This window comes from Labeo rohita, chromosome 5, assembly GCF_022985175.1.
Source record: "Labeo rohita strain BAU-BD-2019 chromosome 5, IGBB_LRoh.1.0, whole genome shotgun sequence".
NCBI classification, from domain to species: Eukaryota; Metazoa; Chordata; class Actinopteri; order Cypriniformes; family Cyprinidae; genus Labeo; species Labeo rohita.
The window spans coordinates 37,694,608-37,719,177 of record NC_066873.1 but is presented as its reverse complement, the minus strand read 5'-3'; the positions used below and the strand labels follow the sequence as shown (position 1 = coordinate 37,719,177).

The 24,570-nt window shown below is 33.4% G+C and overlaps 1 protein-coding gene across 2 annotated transcripts in view; it reads right to left on the bottom strand.

Moving 5' to 3' along the window:
• Nucleotides 1-24,570, bottom strand: part of kremen1 (kringle containing transmembrane protein 1) — a 76,221-nt gene that overhangs the window by 6,107 nt on the left and 45,544 nt on the right. For both annotated transcript variants that reach the window (XM_051111170.1, XM_051111171.1), the window contains exons 3-7: nt 22,256-22,347; nt 3,279-3,403; nt 738-891; nt 469-578; nt 133-355 (exon numbers count right to left, since the gene is read on the bottom strand). In XM_051111170.1, the coding sequence (XP_050967127.1) occupies nt 133-355; nt 469-578; nt 738-891; nt 3,279-3,403; nt 22,256-22,347 (704 nt within the window). The remainder of the gene's footprint in view (nt 1-132; nt 356-468; nt 579-737; nt 892-3,278; nt 3,404-22,255; nt 22,348-24,570) is intronic.

Below are 24,570 nucleotides of genomic sequence, written 5' to 3'. Positions count from 1 at the left end.
GTGTTACCAAAAATAAAATGAAATAAAATAATAAAATAAAATAAAATAATAAAATAAAATAAAATAAAATAAAATAAAAAAATAAAATAAAATAATAAAATAAAATAAAATAAAATAAAATAAAATACTCACCATGATAAAGAACAGAAAATCCCTGTGCCTCATTTGTCCTGTCTGAGTAAAAATACAAAATGACGAAGTCTGCAGTGATGTTCACGATGTCCCGCGGTGGATTGCGGCCATCGAATCGTGCCACCACCTGATTGGAGTATCCATCCAACAGTTCCACCATATCAGTCTGATCCACGATATTGAAGAAAGTAAAGTTGAAGAGAATGACAGAAGCACCTGGAACCTGGAAGAGCGACATGACAAAGACAAGACAGCTATCAGTATGCCAGATACATATTATGAGGTTTGGCTCTAGCAGGCTCTCTCTCCATTAGGATATTAAAACATTAATTGTACCTGAATGGTCCAGTAGCAAACCCTGCCAGGTCTGTATTTGTCTGGAAAGTCAGGAGAGTAGATCACCGCAGAGGTCGACGTGTAATTTCCCCCACAAGCGCCTACTTTTGCTATAGGAGAAAAGTGACAGTTTCAGTTTTAACTAAATAATGAAAGGAAGCTGTGAATAAGAGCATTTTGTTTAACCTAGAACTAGAATGGATGAGATGATCATCAGCATTATTAACTTTGGGAATCAGTGATAAGGTAATGAAACTATGAAAGCTTACTGTCGAAGACTATGACCCGTCCGTCGCCTCCACATGGCTGAGTGTGGTCTCCAAAACACACATGGTTACACTCTGTGCTCGGAGCATCACCGTGACGATGATAATCAAGGTCGTTGCCACAGAAACAAGCATAGCCTGATTCCATCCCGGCGAGCTGAAAGAAAAAAAAATCCACAAATGATCAGGAACTCATAATTTTCTCGAGCCAGGGCAATCCAAGGGTGCAGACAATCAGAAAAGCAAGCCAAATACAATATATATTATTGATTCCTTCCCACGCAAACAGATGCACATGATTACATCTAGAACAAATATTGATTCTTTTTTATGTATTTATTTATTTTTTGCTGAGTCATTTCATTAACTGTGAAAAAAAGGATAAAAATCACTATTCCAGGGAAAAGGTTTTTAAGCGTGTATATTAAACAGATCTTTATATTTAATATTAATTATTTTTGTCCGTTTTTATGTTTTCTTTTTTCATTTTAATTTCAGTTACATTTTATGTAATTTTTAGTAGTTTTTATGCTTTTATAGTTTATATAAATTTTTATTTTCTATTTAGGTATTTAAGTGCATCAAGTTAAACCATACTTTTTTTTTAATGCAGTAGAAAATGTAATATAGTAATGAAAATCTAAAAGGAAAAGGTTATTTTTAAGCATGTATATTAATACACATCTTAATATTTAATATTTATTATTTTGAATCCGTTTTTATATTTTCCATTTCTTTTTATTTCAGTTAAAGTTTTTGTAATTTTTAGTATTTTTTGTTGTTGTTTTTATAGATTAGACTAATTTTTATTTCTTTTTAATTATTAAGTACATCAAGTTAAACCATACATTTATACTCTTTTCTTCAATTCGTAAACTCGTAAAAAAAAAAAATCAAGACAAAAATCACTATTTCAGGGAAAAGGTTATTTTTAAGCATGCATATTAATACACAACTTAATATTTAATACTTATTATTTTCAGTTTGTTTTTATATTTTCATTTTCATTTTAATTTCAGTTTAAGTTTTTGTAATTTTTGTAGCTGTTTTGTGTTTATGTAGTTTATATAAATGTGTATGTTCTTTTTAGTTCTTTTAGCACATCAAATTAAACCATACATTTATGTTTTTTAAAGGCAGTAAAAATGTATTATAGTAATGAGAATCTAAGAAGAAAAAAACTTTACCGTTCAAAAGTTTGGGGTCAGTAAGACTTGTAATAGTCTTTAAAGTAGTCTCTTATGCTCATCAAGGCTGCATTTATTTGATTAAAAATATAGAAAAAAAAACAGTAATATTGCAAAATGTTTTTACAATATAAAATAATGTTTTTTTATTTTAACATACTTTAAAATAGAATTTATTCCTGTGATGAAAAGCTGAATTTTTATCAGCTGTTACTCCAGTCTTAAGTGTCACATGATCCTTCAGAAATCATTCTAATATGCAGATTTATTATTAGAATGATCAATGTTGGATAATATCAACAGTTGTGCTGCCAAATATTTTTTGGAACCTGTAATTGTTTTTTTCAGGATTCTTTCATGAATAACAAGTTTAAAAAGTACAGTGTTTATTCAAAATATAAATATTTTGAATATATATAATATTTTGAATATATTTAACAATGTAAATTATTTATTATTAACTTTTAATAAACTTTTAATTATTAACTTAATACATCCTTGGTGAATAAAAGTATTAATTTCTTAAAAAAAAAAAAAAGAAAAAGAAACAATAAAAATGTACTGACCCCAAACTTTTGAAAGGTAGTGTATATTATTTATTTCTTTCCATGCAAACTAATGTACATGATTATATCTAGAACAAATATTGATTCACATTTATTTATTTATTTATTGCTAAGTCATTTCATTGACTGTGAAAGAGTCAGTAAAATTCCAAGGAAAATGTTATTTTAAAGTGTGTATATTAATACACATCTTTTTAATTTAATTTAATTTAATTTTAATTTCAGTTAAAGTTTTTGTAATTTTTAGTAGTTTTTATGTGTTTATATAGTTTTTTTTTATGATTAATTTTTATTTTATTTTTAGTTCTTTTAGTACTTTAAGTTAAACCATACATTTATACTCTTTTCTAATGCAGTAAAAATGTATTATAATAATGAGAATCTAAGAGGAAACATCGAGTATAATGGTAATTACACAATTAATAAAATATATATATATATTTTTAAGTTTGTATAAATTTAGACCTAACACAGAATATAATTTACCATTTTTCTTTTTATCTGGGGATAAAATATGACTGTGTGTTTTATAAAATAAATCATTTTAGCAATAAAATCTGATGAGTCACATCACAAAGTAACAAATAAATGTATGTAACCAGGCATGAACTGAATTCTGTATTCATGTGGAAAAACACTGATTAAAAATAATGAACCTGACATTTATGTTCTGATATAGTCAGCTTCGAGACATTAAGACACCAAACTAACGTAATGTTGTGTAATAACGTTATGCATCACTCTGTTTTATAACTTGCTGTCGATTGCATTTCCCATGGTGTAATTCGTACCTTGTATCTTTGGTTGCGGCAGAAGCTGATGCAGTTCTGTATGGTGAGTTTGTTGGAGGTCTGGTAGCCTCCGGATAGAGGTGTTGGATCACCATTGTCCTTAAAACAGCCCAGGTTACCAGGCACTGGAGGAAAAAAAGAGGGAGATTAATCAAAAACAATGGGAAAATATATACAGACCCAAATTTAGCAACATCAGCCACTATTAAATGCAGTAACGCAGACACACTTGCAAATCATTAACTTCCCTCTGCCGGTAAATCGTCTGGAAACGTGTCTTAAAGACTGAGGTGTTTTATGAACTATGATTAAAACAGCACGTATGGCCCGAACAGTGTGAGAACGGAGAGCGCTGCATGCGACCAAACCTCATCCTAAGGGAATGCACAGATGGATTCTGGGGGTTTTGTTAATTATGAACTGAACAAGGTCTCAGGGTGGGAGAACGCAGAGGTCAGAAAGAAAAGGAGAAAGAGAGGGTGTTGGAATCTTGAAAATGTCTTAAAGTCAATGTCTGTGCCACTGATGACACAACTAGAAAACCAGCTTGCCAACCAAATGAAGAGCGTCTTACACTACCAAGTCAGTTCAGGCCAGTTTTAGCAGGTTTTCTTTCAGCATGAAGAGAGCAACCACCCAGAAAAACCTAGCAACTGTGCTAAAACCATTCACAACAGCCGAGAAATCTGATATCAGTACACGAGCATACAGCACACACACACATGCCTTTTCAGCAAAACGTGAATGGATGATTGGGATTTGTTTGTGTGAACGTAAGTGTATCTGTTCTATCAGAGCAGTTTTGAAGAACATTTGGATGACGGTGTAGGATAAATAGTGAAAGGTTTGATTGCAGACTGCCGATAAGGATTAAAAGAACTCTCTCAGACACTCAAGAACTCATCTCAGCGCAAGTCAGCGCTTGCACAGGCCTTGTACCGCTCGCTGGATACAAAGAAAAGTTTTGTTTTCAAAGGGATACACGTTGGGGCCAACTCAGGCCACACACACACACACACACACACACATTGTGTCTCTCTTTGTCTGTGTAAAAGTGTTTTGCTGAAATATTTTATGCTGTTTGATGAACGGTGAAATTCAAGCAGGAAAAGTCCAATAATGAAGTGCATGCACTCAGTCAAAACAAACACAGATTAACTATTATGACAGATCATGATGGGGAAAGTTCATCTCCATATAAACAGATCCTGAGCGGCTTTGTTGAAAATAAAATTACACAAAGCAAACGTTAAAAGCACTGTTAACTTATAAATACACTACTCATGAAGGTCATAAGGTCATTTTTCTCTTGTTAATTACAATTCTTTGATACAAACAAATGACAGTTTTATACCATATTTGTGACCTTTGAAATTAAAAAAGCTGTTTAAAATGTAAAAAGGTAATTGCAACTTTTTAACTCAAAATTCTGACTTTTTTCCTTAGAATTGCATGATATAAACAAGCAATTGTGAGAAAAAAAGTTCATCTCTCGAAATTCTGACTTTTTAACTAGCAATTGCGAGTTTATATCTCAATTTTGAGAAAAAAAGTCAGAATTGCAAGTTTGTACCAAGCAATTCTAAGAAAAAAAGTCAGGATTTTGAGTTAAAAAGTTGAAAAACTTTATACTTTATAACACGCAATTGCGAGTTATTAAGTCAGAATTGTGAGAAATAAACTCGCAATTCTGAGAAAGAAGTCAGAATTGTGAGACAAAAAGTCGAAAAATATTATTTTGCAATTTTGCAATTCTGACTTTATAATATGCAATTGCAAATTATTTAACTACAACTGTAAGAAATAAACTTGCAATTCTGAGAAAAAGGTCAGAATTGCGAAATATAATCTTGCAATTGAGATAAAAAGCAAGTGAGATGCAATTACCCTTTTTATTCTTTATTCAGTGGCGGAAACGGGGTTCCATATTATTTGTTTTTGTTAATTGAAATAATTCTCAAATAGAAGAAAACTACATATTGGATAAACAACCTTAAAAATGTGAAAAAAAAGGAATGTTGTCTTGACTAACTAAAATGACTAAAACTGAGTAAAACTGAGATGAAAATAAAAGCTAAACAGAAATATTTAAAAAAGCTGGTGTTGCTACTGTGCCTTTAAGAATTATTTCTATATACACACACTACCTTTTTAGGCATTGGTAGGATTTTTTTTATATAAAAAACAGTAATTTGTGAAATACTATTACAATACATTTTTTTATTTAATACATTTTAAAATGTCATGTATTCCTGTGATGTTAAAGTGTCACATGATCCAGAAATCATTCAAATATACTGATTTGGTGCTCAAGAAATATGTCTTACTATTATTAATGTTAAAAAAAGTTGCTTAATATTTTTGTGGAAACCATGATACATTTTACAGGAGTTTTTGATGAATAGAAAGTTCAAAAGAGCATTTGTTTAAAAAGGAAATATTTTGTGACATTCATTATGCAACTGACCCTTTGCATAATGAATGTCCATTTGACTGACAGGCCATCCGACCAATCATAATGCTGAAACCAGGCACGAAAGTAGATTAACATTGAAAAATGGTGTTCACTACTGACATCTTTCTGCGGTTGAAACAAGAACATCCTAGAAATCTGATATATACACAATACACAAGCATTCAGCACACATACATGCCTTTTTGGCAAAACATGAATGGATGATTGGGATTTGTTTGTAAGTGTACATATATCTGTTCTGTGTTCTTATCTTAAATGATAAAAGGTTTGATTGCAGACTGCAGATAAGGATAAAAAGAATCCTCTTAGATGCTCAATTCATCTCAGTGCAAATGAGCTCATTCATGTTTATTTCATGCTGTAACTACTAAAGAGAAAGAGATGATCGGTTGACGTGCCACTTGAAATGAGGCGCTGCAGCAATTCTGTCGCGACATATTAAAGAGCCACAAAATGGTATTTACTGTTTGAGTTTCTTAAAAAAACGACACAATTTTAATTCTTAGACTTTGTTTTATACCTGAAGTGACCTGCTCTGTCTTGTGAGACGAGAAGGGCATAACTGCAGCCTGGAGATCTCCAAATTGGGGTGGGAACTCCAAAACAGGGTGGGAGCTCCAAAATAGGGTGTGGCTTCCTCCCTTTGACAGACAGGCACATGACACGCATGCGCAGATTTTTCCACCAATCCACTTCAGCGCAAACTCCGCCCCACAGCTGATTCTAAAGGTTTTATTGGTTGTGTCAATCACAGTGTTGATTTCCTACACTATGCTACAAACAATGCTAACCCCTAAACCTGCCCCACACCTGACCCTAACCTTAACCAGTGAAATTGACTGCAGGGACTGGCGCTGAATAGCGTGGTGGATAAACAATTAATAAAATTACGCAATATAAGATCGCCTGGCCGTTACGTAACTCCCCAACCAGACCTCACTGGACAATGTTCTTTTTAGTTACACTCAGCGTCACTGCACCCTCCTACTCTACGAATTTCAAGTCCTGGGATGCATACGTTTCTAAAAACAAAGTGATAGAGTAAAACCTTTCCCCTGTTTAATTTATAAAGTTTTATTTTGAAACATAAGTCAGTAACAATAGGCTGAAGCCAGAGCCAATGGTGAAAGCCTTCGTGTGACGAGACCCCGCCCCATTTTGAAGGTTCTGCCCACTTTTGGAGTTCCCGCCCCCATTTGGAGATCTCCGGTCTGCAGCGGATGAGTCGGCGTGATGTTAGTTTCCTATTTGCTCCACAATGTATTTTTCAATGTGTGGCATGAGAGCGCCATCGCTGGACATAAGTAACGAAGGGTGGCGGGTCTTTGCGAAGGGTAAATTGTGAGGTATCATGAGATATTAAAAAAAAATCATTTTCACATATTCATCTTAGTTTCCACCTGGGTGGATTAGAGAGAGAGTTTTGCGTCAAACTCAGTAGCTCCACCCACATCTCAAGTATGTCTGTTCTGATTGGTTGATTGTGCTGCATAATACACAATTTGCACTTTCACTGAGGAGAAAATTAAAAAGAAAATTTGGTTTTCCTTTATACGTAATTGCATTATTCAAAATGACCGTAACATAAATGTTGGCTAGACTTTAAGAGGAGTTCAGCAGACAAAGACTGTGCAAAGCCTACAACTTTGCTGCTTGTCTAAACACAGACATGTACAATATAATCCACAGTCTGTTCCTCTCATTAATCAGAGTGTAAAAAAGCGCCACAAACTGCAGCGCACCGTGTTCCTCCCACTCGTAAATCTGGAACAATGTCCACATGAGCCGTGTTGAGTCAAACACGGGCCTGTTCTAGTGGACTGGATCTGAAGATGATCCATGGCTGCCAGCGAGGAATTTCTGGGTGGAAATTAAATGGAAGACTGCATGTAATTATGATCGTTAGATAGAGGACAAAAGCCTTAATTACACTGATATGCTTTTACAGAGAACAGAATCTCATTTTTCACTCTCGCATGCCTGGAGTAGAGGGGGGAAAGAGAGAATTTCTCTTGGCCGTTCCTTCGCCACTTCAATGGCAATAGCTCTGAACTTAAAAGCAGGACATTCTGCTCTCCGGGGCTCATGCAAGATTAAAGACTGCAGGTCTTCTGCTTCTGACAGAGTGATTGTACTTTACCATCAATTTATCTGTCCTTAACCTCTCATCACGCACACGGGCTGCTTCCCCCTGCGCAAAAATGGGCTCATCTCTTTCACCAACACAGCTGCTGTTTTTAGGCAACGGCATGTTTTTTTACTTAACTTACCTCAGAGAACTTCAAAAGAGAACTGCAGAACGTACCTCATGCAGTAAAGACGTGCTGAACAAGGGTAACAACTGCACATATCCATGCTTTAAAAGTAATGCAATTGACTTCAAAGTGCAGAGTGGAATTTGAAGATTTTATAAGGCGCTTGGCTGGCGAACGTGATGGCATTACGTGTGCTAATGTGCCTCGTTTAGACTGGCTTGCATCCAGATGCGGCTTTCAGGAAACACACGCTTTCACAATGGAAAGATGCAACACATACACACACACACACACACACACACATACACATACACATGTATTTTTTACAGCCAGGCCCGCATCTGCATCTCAACACGGAAAGAATTGCAGTCTTAAATTAAACGCAGTTGGGAATGTGGCTGGTTCCACCGCTGAGATGCATAAAATTATTAAAGGCTTCACAAAAACACACTGTGATATTTGATGCTATGCAGGCCCATGATGAAATATCTATTCTGTGTTTTCTTAAGGTTGCGGGTTTGATTGCTGTACAGGGCGGCTCAGTAACACTGATGACAATCACAATTGTGCCCTAGAGCAAGGCACCTGAGTTACTTTACCGTAAATCACTTTTTAGAGGAAAACTATCTGGTAAATGACAACTAACAAAGAAGGGGGAAAACTCACTTTACCTTGATGTACAGGTTACAGGCATAGACTAACAGTTTGAAAAACATGTCAGATTACAATTTTTACAAATTTAGTTTTTTTAATTTTGATGAAATATTATAATGATATACACTGTGTCTTTGCAACATCATGTACTGAAGAATTGTTCACAATAAGACCTACAATGTGTTAGCAAATAGAGACAGTTTTTATTTCATGTTGACCAGTGTTGTTGACCAGTATAAAAGCCAGTTTCCGTTGACTTTTTATCTTGCAATTCAGACTTTTTTTTCTCAGAATTGCATGATATAAACTTGCAGTTGCAAGAAAAAAGTTTATATCTCACAATTTTGAGAAAAAAGTCAGAATTGCGAGTTTATGTCATGTAATTCAGACCTTATAACTCGAAAAAAGCCAGAACTGGGAGATAAAAATTCTAAAAAGTATATATCTTACAATTCTGAATTGTGGGAAATAAACTCGCAGTTGTGAGAAAAAAGTCAGAATTGCGAGTTTGTATCATGCAGTTCTGAGAAAAAAGGCAGAATTGTGAGATAAAAAGTCTAAAAAGTACATCTCGCAGTTCTGACTTTATAAGATGCAGTAGGGGGTTATTAAGCCAGAACTGTAGAAATAGACTTCATCTTTAATTTTGACTTTATAACCCACAATTGCGAGTTTATATCACACAATTCTGATAAAAAGTCAGAATTGTGAAATAAAACTACAATTAAAACTGAAAATAAAAAAAAAACTAATAAAAAAATTATTAAACACTATAATAAGTATATAGAAAATACAAAAAAAGGAAAAAGAAAATAAGAAAGGTGGAAATGAAAGGGAAAAAAGACAGAATATTTGAAATAATCAGCAGAATAATTAATACACGTAACGAAAGGTTGATATTCATAACCTCAGTGCTTGAAGTGAGCCGGTATACACTTTTGACATTTTGCCTGTACTCAGAGTCAAATATCAGTGTCTGGGTGATTAGAAATGACACTATATAAATCACACTACCAGGAGGGGTTTACCTCTCATCTTGACAAATCATGCGAATGAAAGCAAGCATAGTTGATCTACCTTAGGGGTTGTCACCCAATCTCATGAAAGTGCATATCAACAGTATAATTTTCTGTTTATATTTGCCATACTATTTTTTATGCAATAGGTATGATTAGGGGTGCGGGGTAGATGCGTATAATATGTACAGGAAAACTGCATATTATATGCACACCAACAAATTGCATATCATATGTATGCGAAAACTGTGTATTACCAAAGACTATAGAATACCCAAGACTTGTCACTCGTATAGTTTTGAATGGGGAAAGATGCAACGCTCATTATGACCACAAAGCCCCGCCTTCTTAATGAAATTGCCAATCGTTGATTAGCAAAGTCAGCGTGTCACTGCTGCTGGTGTTAAAATTCCCGGTTGCTATAGAAACAATCAGCGTTCTGAGACGTGCGCTCAGTACTGCACATGCGCACTGGCTGATCTATCCTGAAAAATAAGCTTTTTTTTATGCTACTGGAGTATAATGAACGATATTTACGAGGCAGTTCTCGTCAGATTTCATTGGTGATGTCAAATATGAAATTTAATTGTAAGCTTGGTGAACAGTTTTGGAGATTCAAAGAGATAGGAGCTACACTTGCCTGCCCGAGAGGCGTTTCAATGATGGCCGCCGAGTGAAATGACTTGCCTTAAAGGGACTTTGGTATTACATGCCATCAAACACGCCAAAGTCAATTTCACAGTGTGACCAGGGTTGCTAGGCTTTCACAACAAGAGGGGTCCCCTGTTAAAAATCGCATTCTGAGGGTTAAAATACACATTTTTTGGCACGGTTCCCCTGGTAAAATGCACATTGCAGGGGCTAAATATTACGTTATTGGGGTCGCTTCAATCCATGGGAAAACCGCGGACTTGGCAATGCTGCGTATGAATAGCACGCAAAATAGAAACATAGCATGCTATCGATGCATATTTTCATTTTTTATTTTCAAACAATACCTTAAAAATGAAAAGAAGCTTTTTGCGATCACAATTTAAACTGGTAAACTCCTGTAAAGTCCAAGGATCCAGTAAGCGAAAGCATTCAAACAGTACGTTCAAAACAGTGCTAATGCAAAGAATAGTGACTTACGTTCAGATGCTGGTAAATTATTATTTTCTTTTCAGCATACATTTGGCTTAAAAGCAGGAATGTTTTATAAAGTTTTTGATTATGTGGTGGTCAGAGGTTTGATTCTGAATGGATCTATATAGCATTAGTAGTAGTCAGGTACAGTCAATACTTGTGCTTATTTGTACTGAAATGTTTATTTAATTATTAACTGATTGATTGTGGCAATTCTTCTCTCAAATGTGAGATCTACTGCAGGGGGAAAAAAAAAGTTCTGTAGGTCACTGAAGTATCAAATCAATTCAAGCAACCACAATGAGAGTTTTTAAAGGTGAAGGAAATACAGTGTTTCTTTTAATCAAATCTCATTCATAAATTCCATTTACGGTAGATTTAATGTGAATGTATAGAAATGAACTAGCAGCAATAAATCACAAACATGTTGACGTGACCGGCCTGTGCTCTTTTGTAACCACATATAGCATGTACTTATCAATAACTTTCCATTTCAAGCTCAGATCCTTAATCACAAGGCCACCGGCGCTTACGAACTATCCCAGCTGTCTGCTTTCCCCAATAAGCCTCTTGTGAAGAGTGACAGTTCCACTCTCGTCTTCAAAAACTCTAGAGTAAATTCCACTGATATTCTCCTAAGCGCTCCAGAACCGGCGATATTGTTCAGAGGAGAAACGGCGGTCTCCGGCCTTATATCGCACATCACATTTCAGCTGTGGTGAGTCATCTGTGCTTTTCACAATTTAGATTTTCATTATTGCAGAGCTTTATGGGGGTGACGCAAGAGTGATAGACGTGTCACAAGTCTGCTGAAGCGGAGAGGCAGACATAATAGCTTTCAAAAGGAGAGGGAGAGAGAGACTGACAAAAGAAAGAAGGAAAGAAACACCCAGATAACAAACACAACAACATCAAACGCCACACTTTTTGGCAAACGCACTTGGCAGAAGCAGCGGATAAGTGTGTCTGAGAGGGCCTCTCTCTTTCCCTCTTTCATTCTCTCTCCGTGTTATTAAAATAAGGTAATTACAGACATAAATTCAGATGACATCTGGGGTGCGTTTTTTTCCCCTCTTTCTTTTTGCAGAGGATTGTGGGTGTTTCTTTTTTCCAAAATACATTCATAAGTTCTTTTCTGTGCCACACCCTGCAAACTCTGCCAGGAACACTTTTAGTCAAAAGCTGAGATACACTTGAGGGAGAGGGGGTGAAATAATAAAGAGACGTCTTGTTATTGCTAATAAGACAGTCTGTCTTTCTCAATGTTTAAAGGGAGAGTTCGGCCAGACATTTAAATTCTGGCATCATTTGCTCGCCATGTTTATTCACCCACATGACAGTCTTTCCTCCAAAGAGCACAACAGGAGAAATTATAATAATGTGCTGGTCACTGTTTTCCATGTAGCAACAATGAACAGGGACCATGCTTTAAAAAGGATGTAAAAGTACCATAATAGAATATAACAGAATACTAAAAGTTATGGCTCTCTACACAAGGGGTTTTCAAACTGGGACTAGGGGTTCTGTGGAAAAAATCTGAGAAAAAGTGCTAAAAAAAAATAAAATAATAAATAAATAAATAAATAAATAGTATTTTTAAGTATATAAATTCATTTATCATAAATAAAAAATTAATAAAAAATAAAATAAAATTTAATAAAAAATGTTAGGATAAGTAAACAGAAAGTTACTACATAAATGCATAATAAATACATCTTAGTACTATAGAAATAAGGTGGCAAAAAGGTGAAAATTTCTCAAATTTCCAGAAATTTTAGAAACTTTCCAGGATTTTTTTTGCAAATTTCCAGACATTTTTGGAAAGTTTACAGAACTTTTCTAGAAATTTTCTACCCATTTGAAAACCTGTGAAAAAGTACGTAATGTAATGTAATGTAATGTAATAAGAAATTATAATAATGTGCTGGTCGCTGTTTTCATGTAGCAACAATGAACAGGGATCCTGTTTCAAAAAGGATGTAAAAGTACCATAATAATATAACTAAACTAATAATAATAATAATAATAATAATAATCATAATAATAAATAGTATTTTGTAAATACAAAAAATGTATTTATGATAAATAAAAAATAAAATAAAACAAATTAAATAAATTAAAATTATTAGGATAAGTGAATAGAAAGTTACTAAATAAACGCATAATAAATACATCTTACAGTACTATAGTGATAATTTTTTAACTTTCCAGGATTTTTTGGAAACTTTTAAGAAAATTTAGAGAATTTTCTAGAAAAATTGTCCATCCCTTTGTAACCCTAACTATAGTTAGTAAGAGTATGTAATGTAATGTAATGTATTGTAATAATGTGACAGAAATTAATATTTTCCAAAAAATATTTTATGTTTTATAATACTAATTCAAACTATAAATTAAGTCTGTATCTATTTAAATATATACATAGCAGCCTTTTAAATGTTAGGATGCTGGTTGCTCACATGAGGATGATGCTATTTGGGGGTCAAAGGCATCTAAATGATTTAAAATTTTAATTTTAGGATGGTGGTCCCTCGCATGAGGATGACACTATAATATTTTATTTTATTTTTTTATATACAGTAATATTTTTTTCTTCTTTGAGAGAAATCAATACTTTTATTCAGCAAGTATGTATTAAACTGATCAAAACGGATTAATTGATACTTCTGTGAGTCTTTTTAAATCAATGTTGTGAATCGAGTCAACTTTGGACATTGGACATCCTGGATGCATGAATGCACCATGGAGAACTGGAACTGGGCAAAATATCAACATTTTTAGTAAATAATTTTTAAGTTTCACTCATCATGTAAAGCATATATGCCTCCAGAAGTTGTGCAGACTGCTTTTATGAGATTTTCAAGGTACTTTTGCATCTGTTTTGATGTTCTAAAGCTCCTCTTCCAAACTGACTACATGGAAAACAGTGATCAGTATAAGAGCAATCAATTGTGCATGGCACTAAAGTAAGAAAGTAAAATAGGTTTGGAAAGTGAATAATGACTGAATTTTCTTGTTTTTTTCTAGTTCTGTTTATGGACAGCGCATTCTGAACTCATTAATGTGAAGGTAAAAGGGCTAAACATGGGATATAAAATAATAATAATTGATGATAAAACCTGAAATGGAGAAAAATATATCTACTTTTCTAAGTGTGTGCATGACTCCTCATTTTCCACAGGCATCTTATTGTGTGAGCGAGGGCGCCAGAGCTTACAGCATGTTGACTTACTGAAATAATAAAGCCCAAGCAGATTAGAAAATGATATTAGCAGTCTAAGTTTGTGTAGTGCTCATACACAAACCCACACATAACACTACCTCCCACCACAACAACAGCGTTATTCCACAGACGTATTCCTTTGGCTGTCGCAACACAAATTCATTAACACATCCACGGTCGTGTCAACACCTCGCGCTCTCAAGAGGCGTTCACGCTGACAGCCATTTTATTGCCAGAGGTCACTTAGTTGCTGCATTGTTGATTGTAGTAGGCGTTTCTATTGCTTGATGCTTTAACGTTACTGGTGAGCTGACAGTATCAATAAATAAGTCAAAATCTCTTGGAATGCCAACAGTTTTTTATTATGCCCATGTATGTGGGCAGATACAAGTCATTTACTGTAGAATAGTCAATGTTGATTTTTATTTGAAAACTTTTATTTTATTTTATTACATTTTATATAAAAAAAAAAAAACTTACTAATTACTAATGCACTAATGCTAAAATTAAATTAAAGAAAATTAAATTAAATTAAATAATTAAATTAAAAATGAACTGATATTAAAAAATAACTGGCATTAAAAAATAATTTACATTTTTAATTTCAAAAACATCTATTTTAAAATTTTACAATTATAAATTAAACTAAATTTAATTTAATTTAAAAATGAATTTATATTTCATCAAAATCTCTGAAAACAAAAAACTCCCAGGAACAAGATACAAAGAACAAGATACAAAGATACAAGACATATACTGTAGAAAAGTGTTAGCCAATTATATTGAAGTAGCAACATGCCAGATGACAGATGACAGATAAAGTAATATCAGTCTTTATTTTATTTTAAAAATACTAATGCACTAAAACAATTTAAACAATGCTATCATTAAATAATATAAGCAGGCACACAGAGATTTAAATTAAATTAAATTAAATTAAAAATGAATTGACATTAAAATATTTACATTTTGAAATCAATAAACATCCAATTTCTCAAAATTGTAAAAAATAAATTACACTAAAATTAAATTAAATTAAAAAATAAAATTATATTTAATTGAAATGCACAAAAATATTTGAAAACAAAAAACTCACAGGAACAAGATACAAAGATACAAGATACACTCAAAGATACATATACTGTAGATAGCCAATGTTGATATTTTATATTTGATTGATATTTAGGGAGCAGCATGCCAGATGACAGATAAAGTAATATCAGTCTTTTTTTATTTTTTTTATTTTATTTTATTATTTAAATAATGCTATCATTAACTAATACAATTAGGCACAAAGAGAATTAAAATTAAATAAAAAATGAATTGACATTTAAAAATAACTGACATTAAAGAAAATTACATTTTGAATTTAATAAACATCTATTTACCCAAAATTAAAACAACACATTAAATTGAAACCCTAAAAATGAATTTAAAAACAATACACTCACAGGAAGTCTTCAGTCTTATTGCTAGATGCAACATCCCATTGCCTTTTTTAAATTTCTTCAACTTTGACACATTGCTACAAACACCTACACTTCATGTTGCTTCAAATCATTATTTCACACTGAAAATGATTTCCGGTTGCTGTCAGTAGAACACCGCTTAAGGGAAACACAGTGCATTTTGGGTAGAAAAGGGTTTTTAAACACCAGCAATTATCTAGTTTTAGTGCTGCACTTCACAGTTTGGTGTAAAACACCTATAAAATGACTATATTAAGCGTCTGGGGTTTGGTGATTTGTTGGTAAATCATTCAAAAGAGTCCTCACATCCTCTTTTCTGCTTTTGGATCTGCTTGTCTGTCATTAATTCAGATACTAAAGTTGTGTTCCTGTTTTGGCAGGCTCCCTCCTGTTACAGACACACTTATCCAGCCCAGAGTACATGTGTTTTGGTTTAACGTTTCTTTTTTTTTTACAGTTACGACAGCTGGATCTGCTTCGGAGTGAAATTAATTTGTTGATGTTGTGGATCATTCCATAAAAAACAGACTATTAATATGCTTTCATTTTCTGCTCAGGGGAATTTGACAGTGTAGCTTTGTTTATGAGGCAGGCGTTTGTGACTGAGCTTTTGTTTGTGTTATGCCGCACTTTACCCATGACCTATGTATCTATCGTACATTTAGCAACTGAGATTTACACTGGGGGAGAGAGAAAGGAAGAATAAAAGGAACAAGTCAATGGGGTCATTACAAACATCTTGAGAAGAAATCTTCAGTTGGAGTGCGACATGCAAGCAACACAAACAACACCAAAGGCCCTTTAACAGGGGACACATGAGCCCTGCTGCGCAACTTCACGGCATACTTTCCCATGTCGTGCATCTGCAAGGTGGCAGGCACATTGCGCGAGTCCTGCCCGAGGCCGTGTTACGACACAGTTGAAGCCGAGATCAATGCTTTTCACCGCCACGGCCTTCAGGGAGCGACTGCATGCTTAATTAAAGATTGTGGGAGGTGTTCTCAATAGAAACAGAATAATTAACGTGTTTTCAGAGGCCAGATGAGTGAAACAACAGGAATGAACAGTGAAAAGAGCTGTACGCATCTCATCTCTCATTCCTCGCTGGACCTGCCCAGGGTCACGAGGTATAGCGGCCCTAAGATTTCAGAGAGACAGGAGATACAAAAATAGCACCTGTCTTTGATCTCCCAAAACACAAGAGGAGTGGGGGAAAAAGAGACATTTGTGCTTTGCTTTTGTTAATGAAGATAAAGGATCAGATATTAAGAACAATTATACGTATTTCATCAGTCTACTCAGCCGTTAATTACTGTAAATGATGTGATGATAGAGAGGAGAGAATTCGTAATTTGTATAACCATATCAGTACATACATTTGAAGAAAGCAAAAGAAAACTTATGATTAAAAGATCTGGACTCGAATCACACGTGCAAGCATTCGCTGAACTATTTGAAAATCTGGAATCTGAAAATCAAAATATTAAGAAAATCGTCTTTAAAGCTGTCCAAATGTTCTTAGCAATGCATATTTCTAATTAAAAATTACGTTCTGATATATTTATGGTAAGAAATGTACAAAATATCTTAATGGAACATGATATTTACCTAACATTCTTATAATTTTTGGCGTACAAGAAAAATTGATCATTTTGACCCATACAGTGTATTTTTGGCTATTGCTACAAATACACCCATGCTACTTAAGACTGGTTTTGTGGTCCAGGTTCACATATAGCCGTTATCTTAAAAGGATATCATTTCCTCACCCTTAAGTCACCTTAGGTATGACTTTCTTTCTTCAGACGAATACAATCGGAGTCATATTAAAAAATGTCCTGGCTCTTTCAAGCTTTATAATGGCAGTAAATGGGTGTTGAGATTTGAAGTCTAATAACTATCTAGTAACGATCCCTTTAAGTTAATCAACACATAAAGAAGTTGTGCTTATTTTAAGGTTTTTTAGATTCAAATCAGTGTAGTTACTTACTGGCTGTTCATATGACAATATTTAGTAGGACCCTATGATTTCCGCGATGCAGAAAACGCAGACGGAATCGCAGAATCCAGTCATAAAACGGAATTAACTGAATAATGCGGAATGTCACGGAATTTGTCAAAGTTTGAATGAATTAATCAAAAGTAGGTCATTACACTTCAATCAAACCACAATACGGACTAGTATCCGTAAATATTACGCCGCAAAAATACCATTTAAATGTGAATCCTGCATGTTCTGCGTGTCTCTATTTTAATGAATGGAGCAGACGAGAGGTTTTGTTTACTACACACACTGAAGTGCACGTGACACTCACGGTGATTTCAGCATTTGACCGTTCCATTTTAGGAAAACTAGCGTCATATCATATACAAACAGAAATGTAAAGGTAGACTCAGCAACTCGTCAAAATAAAAGTCTGGTATAACTTGAAGACATTGTGCCAGAAATATATTACTACTATTACTACTACTACTAAAATGAAACAAACATTATTTTTTAGGGTATAATCACACAACTTTTTTTTCCATGTTTTAATTTTAATAGTAAATTGCCCTTTGTTTGCCCCAAAAAAAGTTAGCTTAATTTTTAATAAATAAAAGACAAATGAAATGAACGTTTTATGCCTTCAGTTGATAACCAGAACATTTTAAATACACAACAGAATTTCTGAGGGTAAAAAAAACTTTCATAAGGCTATTTTAAGAATAAATTTGAATAAATTAAGTGTGCATTCAAATAATTAGACACGCTAAAACACAGAACTTGATAACAATAAAACATGGTAAAAAAAAATAAAACATTTCCTAGGGCCCTAAACATTTCATTTTTGTTAAACCTTTATTAAATTGATGTGAAATTGTATAAGTTTCATGATTTTAATTATTTAGACATGCTCTTTAACTAATAAAATTTAATTTACCATTTAAAAGGAGTTGAGAAAAAATAAAACAGAAAAAAACGGAATCCAGAAAAATGAAAACGGAAAAAACGGAATTTGGAAAAAAATAAAACGGAATTTGGGAAAAAATAAAACGGATTTCATAGGGCCCTAATTTAGTTAAAGATGCACTGTGAGTTTTGACAGTTTTATTATTATTGTTATTTTAAAAATATGTCTTCTTTACAAGTACTAAAAGAATCACTCATGGAACCATTCATTGAACTGAAAATCAAAACCGGAATTGTTAGATTACATTCCCATGTCTTCTCATCTGTTATTGTGGTAGTCTAAAGAGCGAATCCAAACATAACCTTGAGCCAATCATCAAACACACCTATGACTGAAAAATGAGCATGACCGCTGATTAAAATCCAAAAAAAGCACCTTTAACAGGTGCTGCTGTTGTTCACTTTAAGAAAATAAACTGAGGAATGCAGCTGGTTCTCTTATGACTCTCACTTGACTGTTAACCATCCCAGTTATTTGGCAGCAAACCTACATGCTGAATATTTGCTTACTATAAAAGATCACAGAGTGAAAGTAAACATGTCCCATCATGTGATTCTGCACACTGAGCGATTTGAATCAGAGCTGCACTGTAAAAAAATGCTTTTTCAAAGTCGTAAATAAAACAAAGAATATTGCACTGTTTAACAGAAATCAAAATGTCATATTCAGTGTGCTAACTGCCATTTCTTTGTGTTTGAGTGAAAATTGTGTCAGTTTTTAGTTTTTCTCCATTCCTTTTCTAGATATTATGAAATAATACATATGTGTGTGTGTGTTGATAAAAGAGACAATATGTCTACAGACGTCTAACATGATAAGACATCTAAGACTGTCATTCAGAGAACAAAACAACACCTAAAAAGAACAAACAAGGGAGAAAATTGACCTCTCTCATACGTACTGCAAAGAAAAGTGTCATTTTGCACTTGACAGCGTGCCTAATGGAGATTGGGGTAAATTCTGTTCTTTCATCCCACGTAACAAACAGACAAACAGCCTCAGGTGCATGTACGCGTGTCGATTGTGATGCTACAATTGCGCCGACTGCTTTCTGATTTTACAGCGTAACGACCGCCTGGAGCTAAAAGGTCCAACAAATCGCCTTGCTTTCATTGCCAACATTGTGGGCATCGTGGTTTTAGGGCACCACCCAAGACCCAAGACCCATCTAATGATATCCAAGCCGAAACAGGAGCGTGTGGAGGGCTGTACTTGATATGGGCGATGCCCTGAAAGCTGACGGGAATCTGGGACATGAAAAAAAAATCGGATGGGTTACAAGCCGGTACACACAAACACATTTACGGTAAACCAGACTCAAATCAGTGAGCCTAGCACAGAAGACAACCGGCTGTGACAAAAGCTGTCCTAAATTTGCCTGCCATTGAAGACGGTCTCAGCCTAGAGGGGCATTAGTTGGGTGGGCTTTGTTAGCTTCACTCAGGCACAGAGATAAGAGGCATCCAGACAGATGAATGTGTGTATGGCACTTTTGGGAAATGGGTCAGTGAGTGTAATTGTGCTGGACAGTGAGTACGGCTCTTATTTGTTTGACTGGAGATGAAGGAGGAAAATTAAGCTAAAGTCACGCATCACAACCCTGAGATTGGCTATAAAACTTTGAGAAGCAAGCCTCAGAATAGCACAGAAACCAGGATGGAGTACGTGTGACTGAAAAAACAACATCAAACTGATGGATGGCCGAAAACTAACAATCCTAACAAGATTTTTACAATTTTCTGAAGAAAATGTGAGTTGTGTGAAAACGCTTTGCAGTTTCAAGGTGGTCGCAATAATTTTTTTTAGAAAAGTTGTATATGTAAGGTTAGAGATTTTGAAAAACAAGGGATGGAAGTGCACACTTTTTTTGTAAAGCATTCGTCCATGTAGTTGAACTTTCAGCCAATCAAATTTTGAGAATTCACTATACCATGGCAAAAGTTTAGGCTTGGTAAGATTTTTAAATGCTTTTGAAAGAAGTTTCTTATGCTTACAAAGGATGATCAATTTAATGCATCATTGCTGAACAAAATAAATAATTTCTTTAAAAAAATCTTTATTACTCTAAACCTTTGAACGACAGTGCAAGCCTTTCAAATAAAATAAAATAAAATAATAAAAAACACAGGGTAAAGAAAATTAGACAGGAATTACATGAATAAAATAATTTCTTAAAAAAATGACTTACTCCATTAAAATCTTATTTTCCTCCCTACTTACTCCTTACTTAAACCTTTGAACGACCGTGTAAGTCTTTCAAATAAAATAAAATAAAAACACAGGGCTATGAAAATTAGACATGAATTGCATAAATAAAATAATTAATTTCTTTAAAAAAATCTTATTCCTTTGAAATCTTATTTTACTCCTTACTTAAACCTTTGAACCACATTGTAGGTCTTTCAAATAAAAATAAAATAAAATAAAATAATAAAAAACACATGGTTACGAAAACTAGACATGAATTACATTAATAAAATAATTTCTTTAAAAAAATCTTACTTACTCCTTTAAAATCTTATTTTATTCCTTACTTACTCCTTATTTAAACCTTTGAATGTAAGTCTTTCAAATAAAATAAAATAAAATAAAAACACAGGGTTATGAAAACTAGACATGAATTGAATAAATAAAATAATTAATTTCTTAAAAACAAAAATCTTACTCCTTTAAAATCTTATTTTACTCCTTACTTAAACCCCTGAAGTGTAAGTCTTTAAAATAAAATAAAATAAAATAAAAACAATGGATTATGAAAATTAGACATGAATTACTGTAGGACCATGAAACAAAATTACATTTTGAACCGACTATATTTTCCATCCCTCACTGCTATATTTTTTGTTTCCATCATATTAAATATGGCATATAACTTTGTAACCAATTTAAATGGTAAATCAAGCATGAATTGCTCCAGTGGTCATTAAATGCATACATTTTTTTTTTTTAAATCACATTAATTTTCGTTCCAATTAACCGAGCTAAATTAACATGTTAAATTGACCGCCCTGATTTATACTTTAACTTGTCATGAATAAGATGCTGGGAGAACTTCAGACTAAGCTCTAACTACTGAGACTGTTTCCTGATGTATGCCACAGCTGTTCAGTTTTGTATTCATACTCTACCCATCCTGTGATACTATGTGTCAGCTCTTGTTTATGGGGTGTGATTAGTGACATGAAACTGAGGAGCAGGGACTATCAGATTACACACACACACACACACAGTCTGTTTCTCTGCCAGTACAGTAGAAAACACACTTAGTGGGATTATACAAATCTGACTGACAGGAAAATGAGTTTGCACTCGCATACACATGCACACACATACATGCCCGCAAGACACACACACAGAAAGTCTTATTCACTAATACAAAGAAAGAAAGAAAGAAAGAAAGAAAGAAAAGAAAGAAAGAAAGAAAAAAAAAAGAAAAGAAAGAGAGCTGTCCGTACTGATTATATGAAACAATCCCAAAAACAAGTTAAGACAAATTAATTATCAATCTAAAGCTTTAAGGTAAACACATACTTTCAAAACACACACAGACTCATGTATACAGTCTCTGGGTGGAGAACACAAAAACATCAAGTGTTGACAGGCACCACAAACGTATCTGTGCATGCTGGAACAGCGTGATTTCTGATAGAGCAATTAGAGTCCTTTCCAAAAATGCAGTTTTGCATATTAGTTTTATATTCCAAATGATGGGAACTTAAACCTTTTTGGCCTAGTTCCTTATTTAAGTTGTGCTCATTGTAAATTATAGTTTCTATGCTATTTTTTTATTTTTTATTTCAACACTTACTTTGACAGGATGGAATATCACAGTATTTCCAGTAGATTCCATCCTCGAGATCTGCGATGTAACACCATGGCCGAACATCTCCATCTGGGTTCCTGTGTCGAGAAAGAGAGAGTGTTAAAATCACAGCAATTATGAAATCGCAAACTAGAGTAGCTGTAATGTCATCTTTATAAAAACGCAGTTCACTACAACCAGTGTTGGGGGTAACATATTACAAGTAACGCGAGTTAAGTAATCAGATGACTTTTTTCAAGTAACTAGTAAAGTAACACATTACTTTTGAATTTTTGAGAAAATATCTCAAGTTACTTTTTCAAATAAGTAAGGCCATTTACAATCTGAGGGTGAAAAAAAAATCAAAATATTGAGAAAAATCACCAAAAGTTGTCCCACTTAAGTTCATAGCAATGCATATTACTAATAAAAAATTATGTTTTGATATATTTTTTTTAACCCAATGTATTTTTTTGGCTATTTCTACAAATATAGCCATTCTCCTTAATACTGGTTTTGTGGTCCAGGGTCACAAATATCCTTTATGTATTTAATCCCACTTTATTAACCAATGTCTTTGCTGTAGACCTGTCCTTTGATGATCTAATTCAACCATACTAATAAGCAAAAATTATTTTATATACACAAACATTCATGCTTCATTTTTTTTTTAATTGCTAAAGAGTATTCTTCTCCTAAGAGAATTTATTTCTCTTTCAGCCTGATGTGCATTCATTTCACTTTCGGTGTGAGAAGGCTTTTATGTTTGCCAAAATTAGAAATTTTTACATGCAAGCCCTGCTCAGATTTAAAAAGTAACACAAAAGTAACAACGCATTACTTTCCATAAAAAGTAACTAAGTAACGCAATTAATTATACTTTTTAGGGAGTAACGCAAAACTGTAATGCATTACTTTTCCCCAACACTGACTTCAACAGAAGCTAACAAACTTTAGTTGTGGTGATTTTAAGTGACACTTTCTGTATGTTACAATGTTACAGCAGTAGGTGGTGACAAATGACTTGTCTTTATTGGTGAATCACTGAATCACTCATTCAAGTGTTCAAAAGCAATGATTCATTCTGGAGCTCTCGCTTATGTGATGTTTAAATATTTATGCTTAAGGGGCATTATCTTTTTATACTGTATAATTATCAGATTATATGACTCCTATGAATTCAAAACATTTAAAAAAGCATTTAACTGGCAAACAAACAACATGGATATAATTCTGTTTGAGAGCATTAAAATTACTACATTACTGAACACAACTTTACACTCAACAGATAAATGAATCAAATGAATCACTGAATTATTTATAAACCAGATCTTTAAAATCATCTCTCTGAACAAACCAATTTAACAAAACTATACAACACTATGTGAGAAAGAAAGACCTTTTAGCACATTTGGGAAAATATATTGTATAATGTGACATACAAATAGCAATGTATAATAACATTCAAATGTTTGGAATCTATAAGATATGTTACTGTTTTCGAAGGAAGTCTCTTATTCTCAACAAGGCTGTATTTATTTGATTTAAAATACAGCAAAAACAGTAAAATTTTGAAATATTTGTACTATAACTGTTTTCTATTTGTAATTTATTCCTGTGATTTCAAGGCTAAATGTTTAGCATCATTACTCCAGTCATGTGATCCCTTAGAAATTATTCTAATGTTCTTATTTTTTGCTCAAAAAACATTTATTATAATTATTATGTTGAAAACAGCTCAGTAGAAATCTTCTGTAACATTATAAATGTCTTTATTATCACTTTTGGTCAATTTAAAACATTCTTCCTAAATAAAAGTAGTAATTTTTTTTTTTTTTTATTATAAAAAATTATACTGACTCCAAGCTTTTGAATGGTTTAGTGTATAATGTTACAAAAGCTTTTTATTTCAGATTAATGCTGATATTTGGATCTTTCTATTCATCAAAGAATCCTGAAAAAATGTACTCAATTGTACTCAAATGTACTTGAACAGCAAATCAGCATATCAAAATGATTTCTGAAGGATCATATGACACTGAAGACTGGAGTAATGATGCTAAAAATTCAGCTTTGATCACAGGAATAAATTACATTTATAAATGTGTTAAAATAGAAAAGTTATTTTTAAACAGTAAAAATATTTCAAAATGTTACTGTTTTTGCTGTACTTTGGATCAATAAATACAGACTTGGTGAGCAGAAGATACTTTAAAAAACATAAAAAATCTTACTGTTCAAAAACTTTTGACTGGTAGTGTAGCGGTCGACTATATCGGTTCAGAATATTGGTTATTGTCTACTTGATATGTAATAATCCG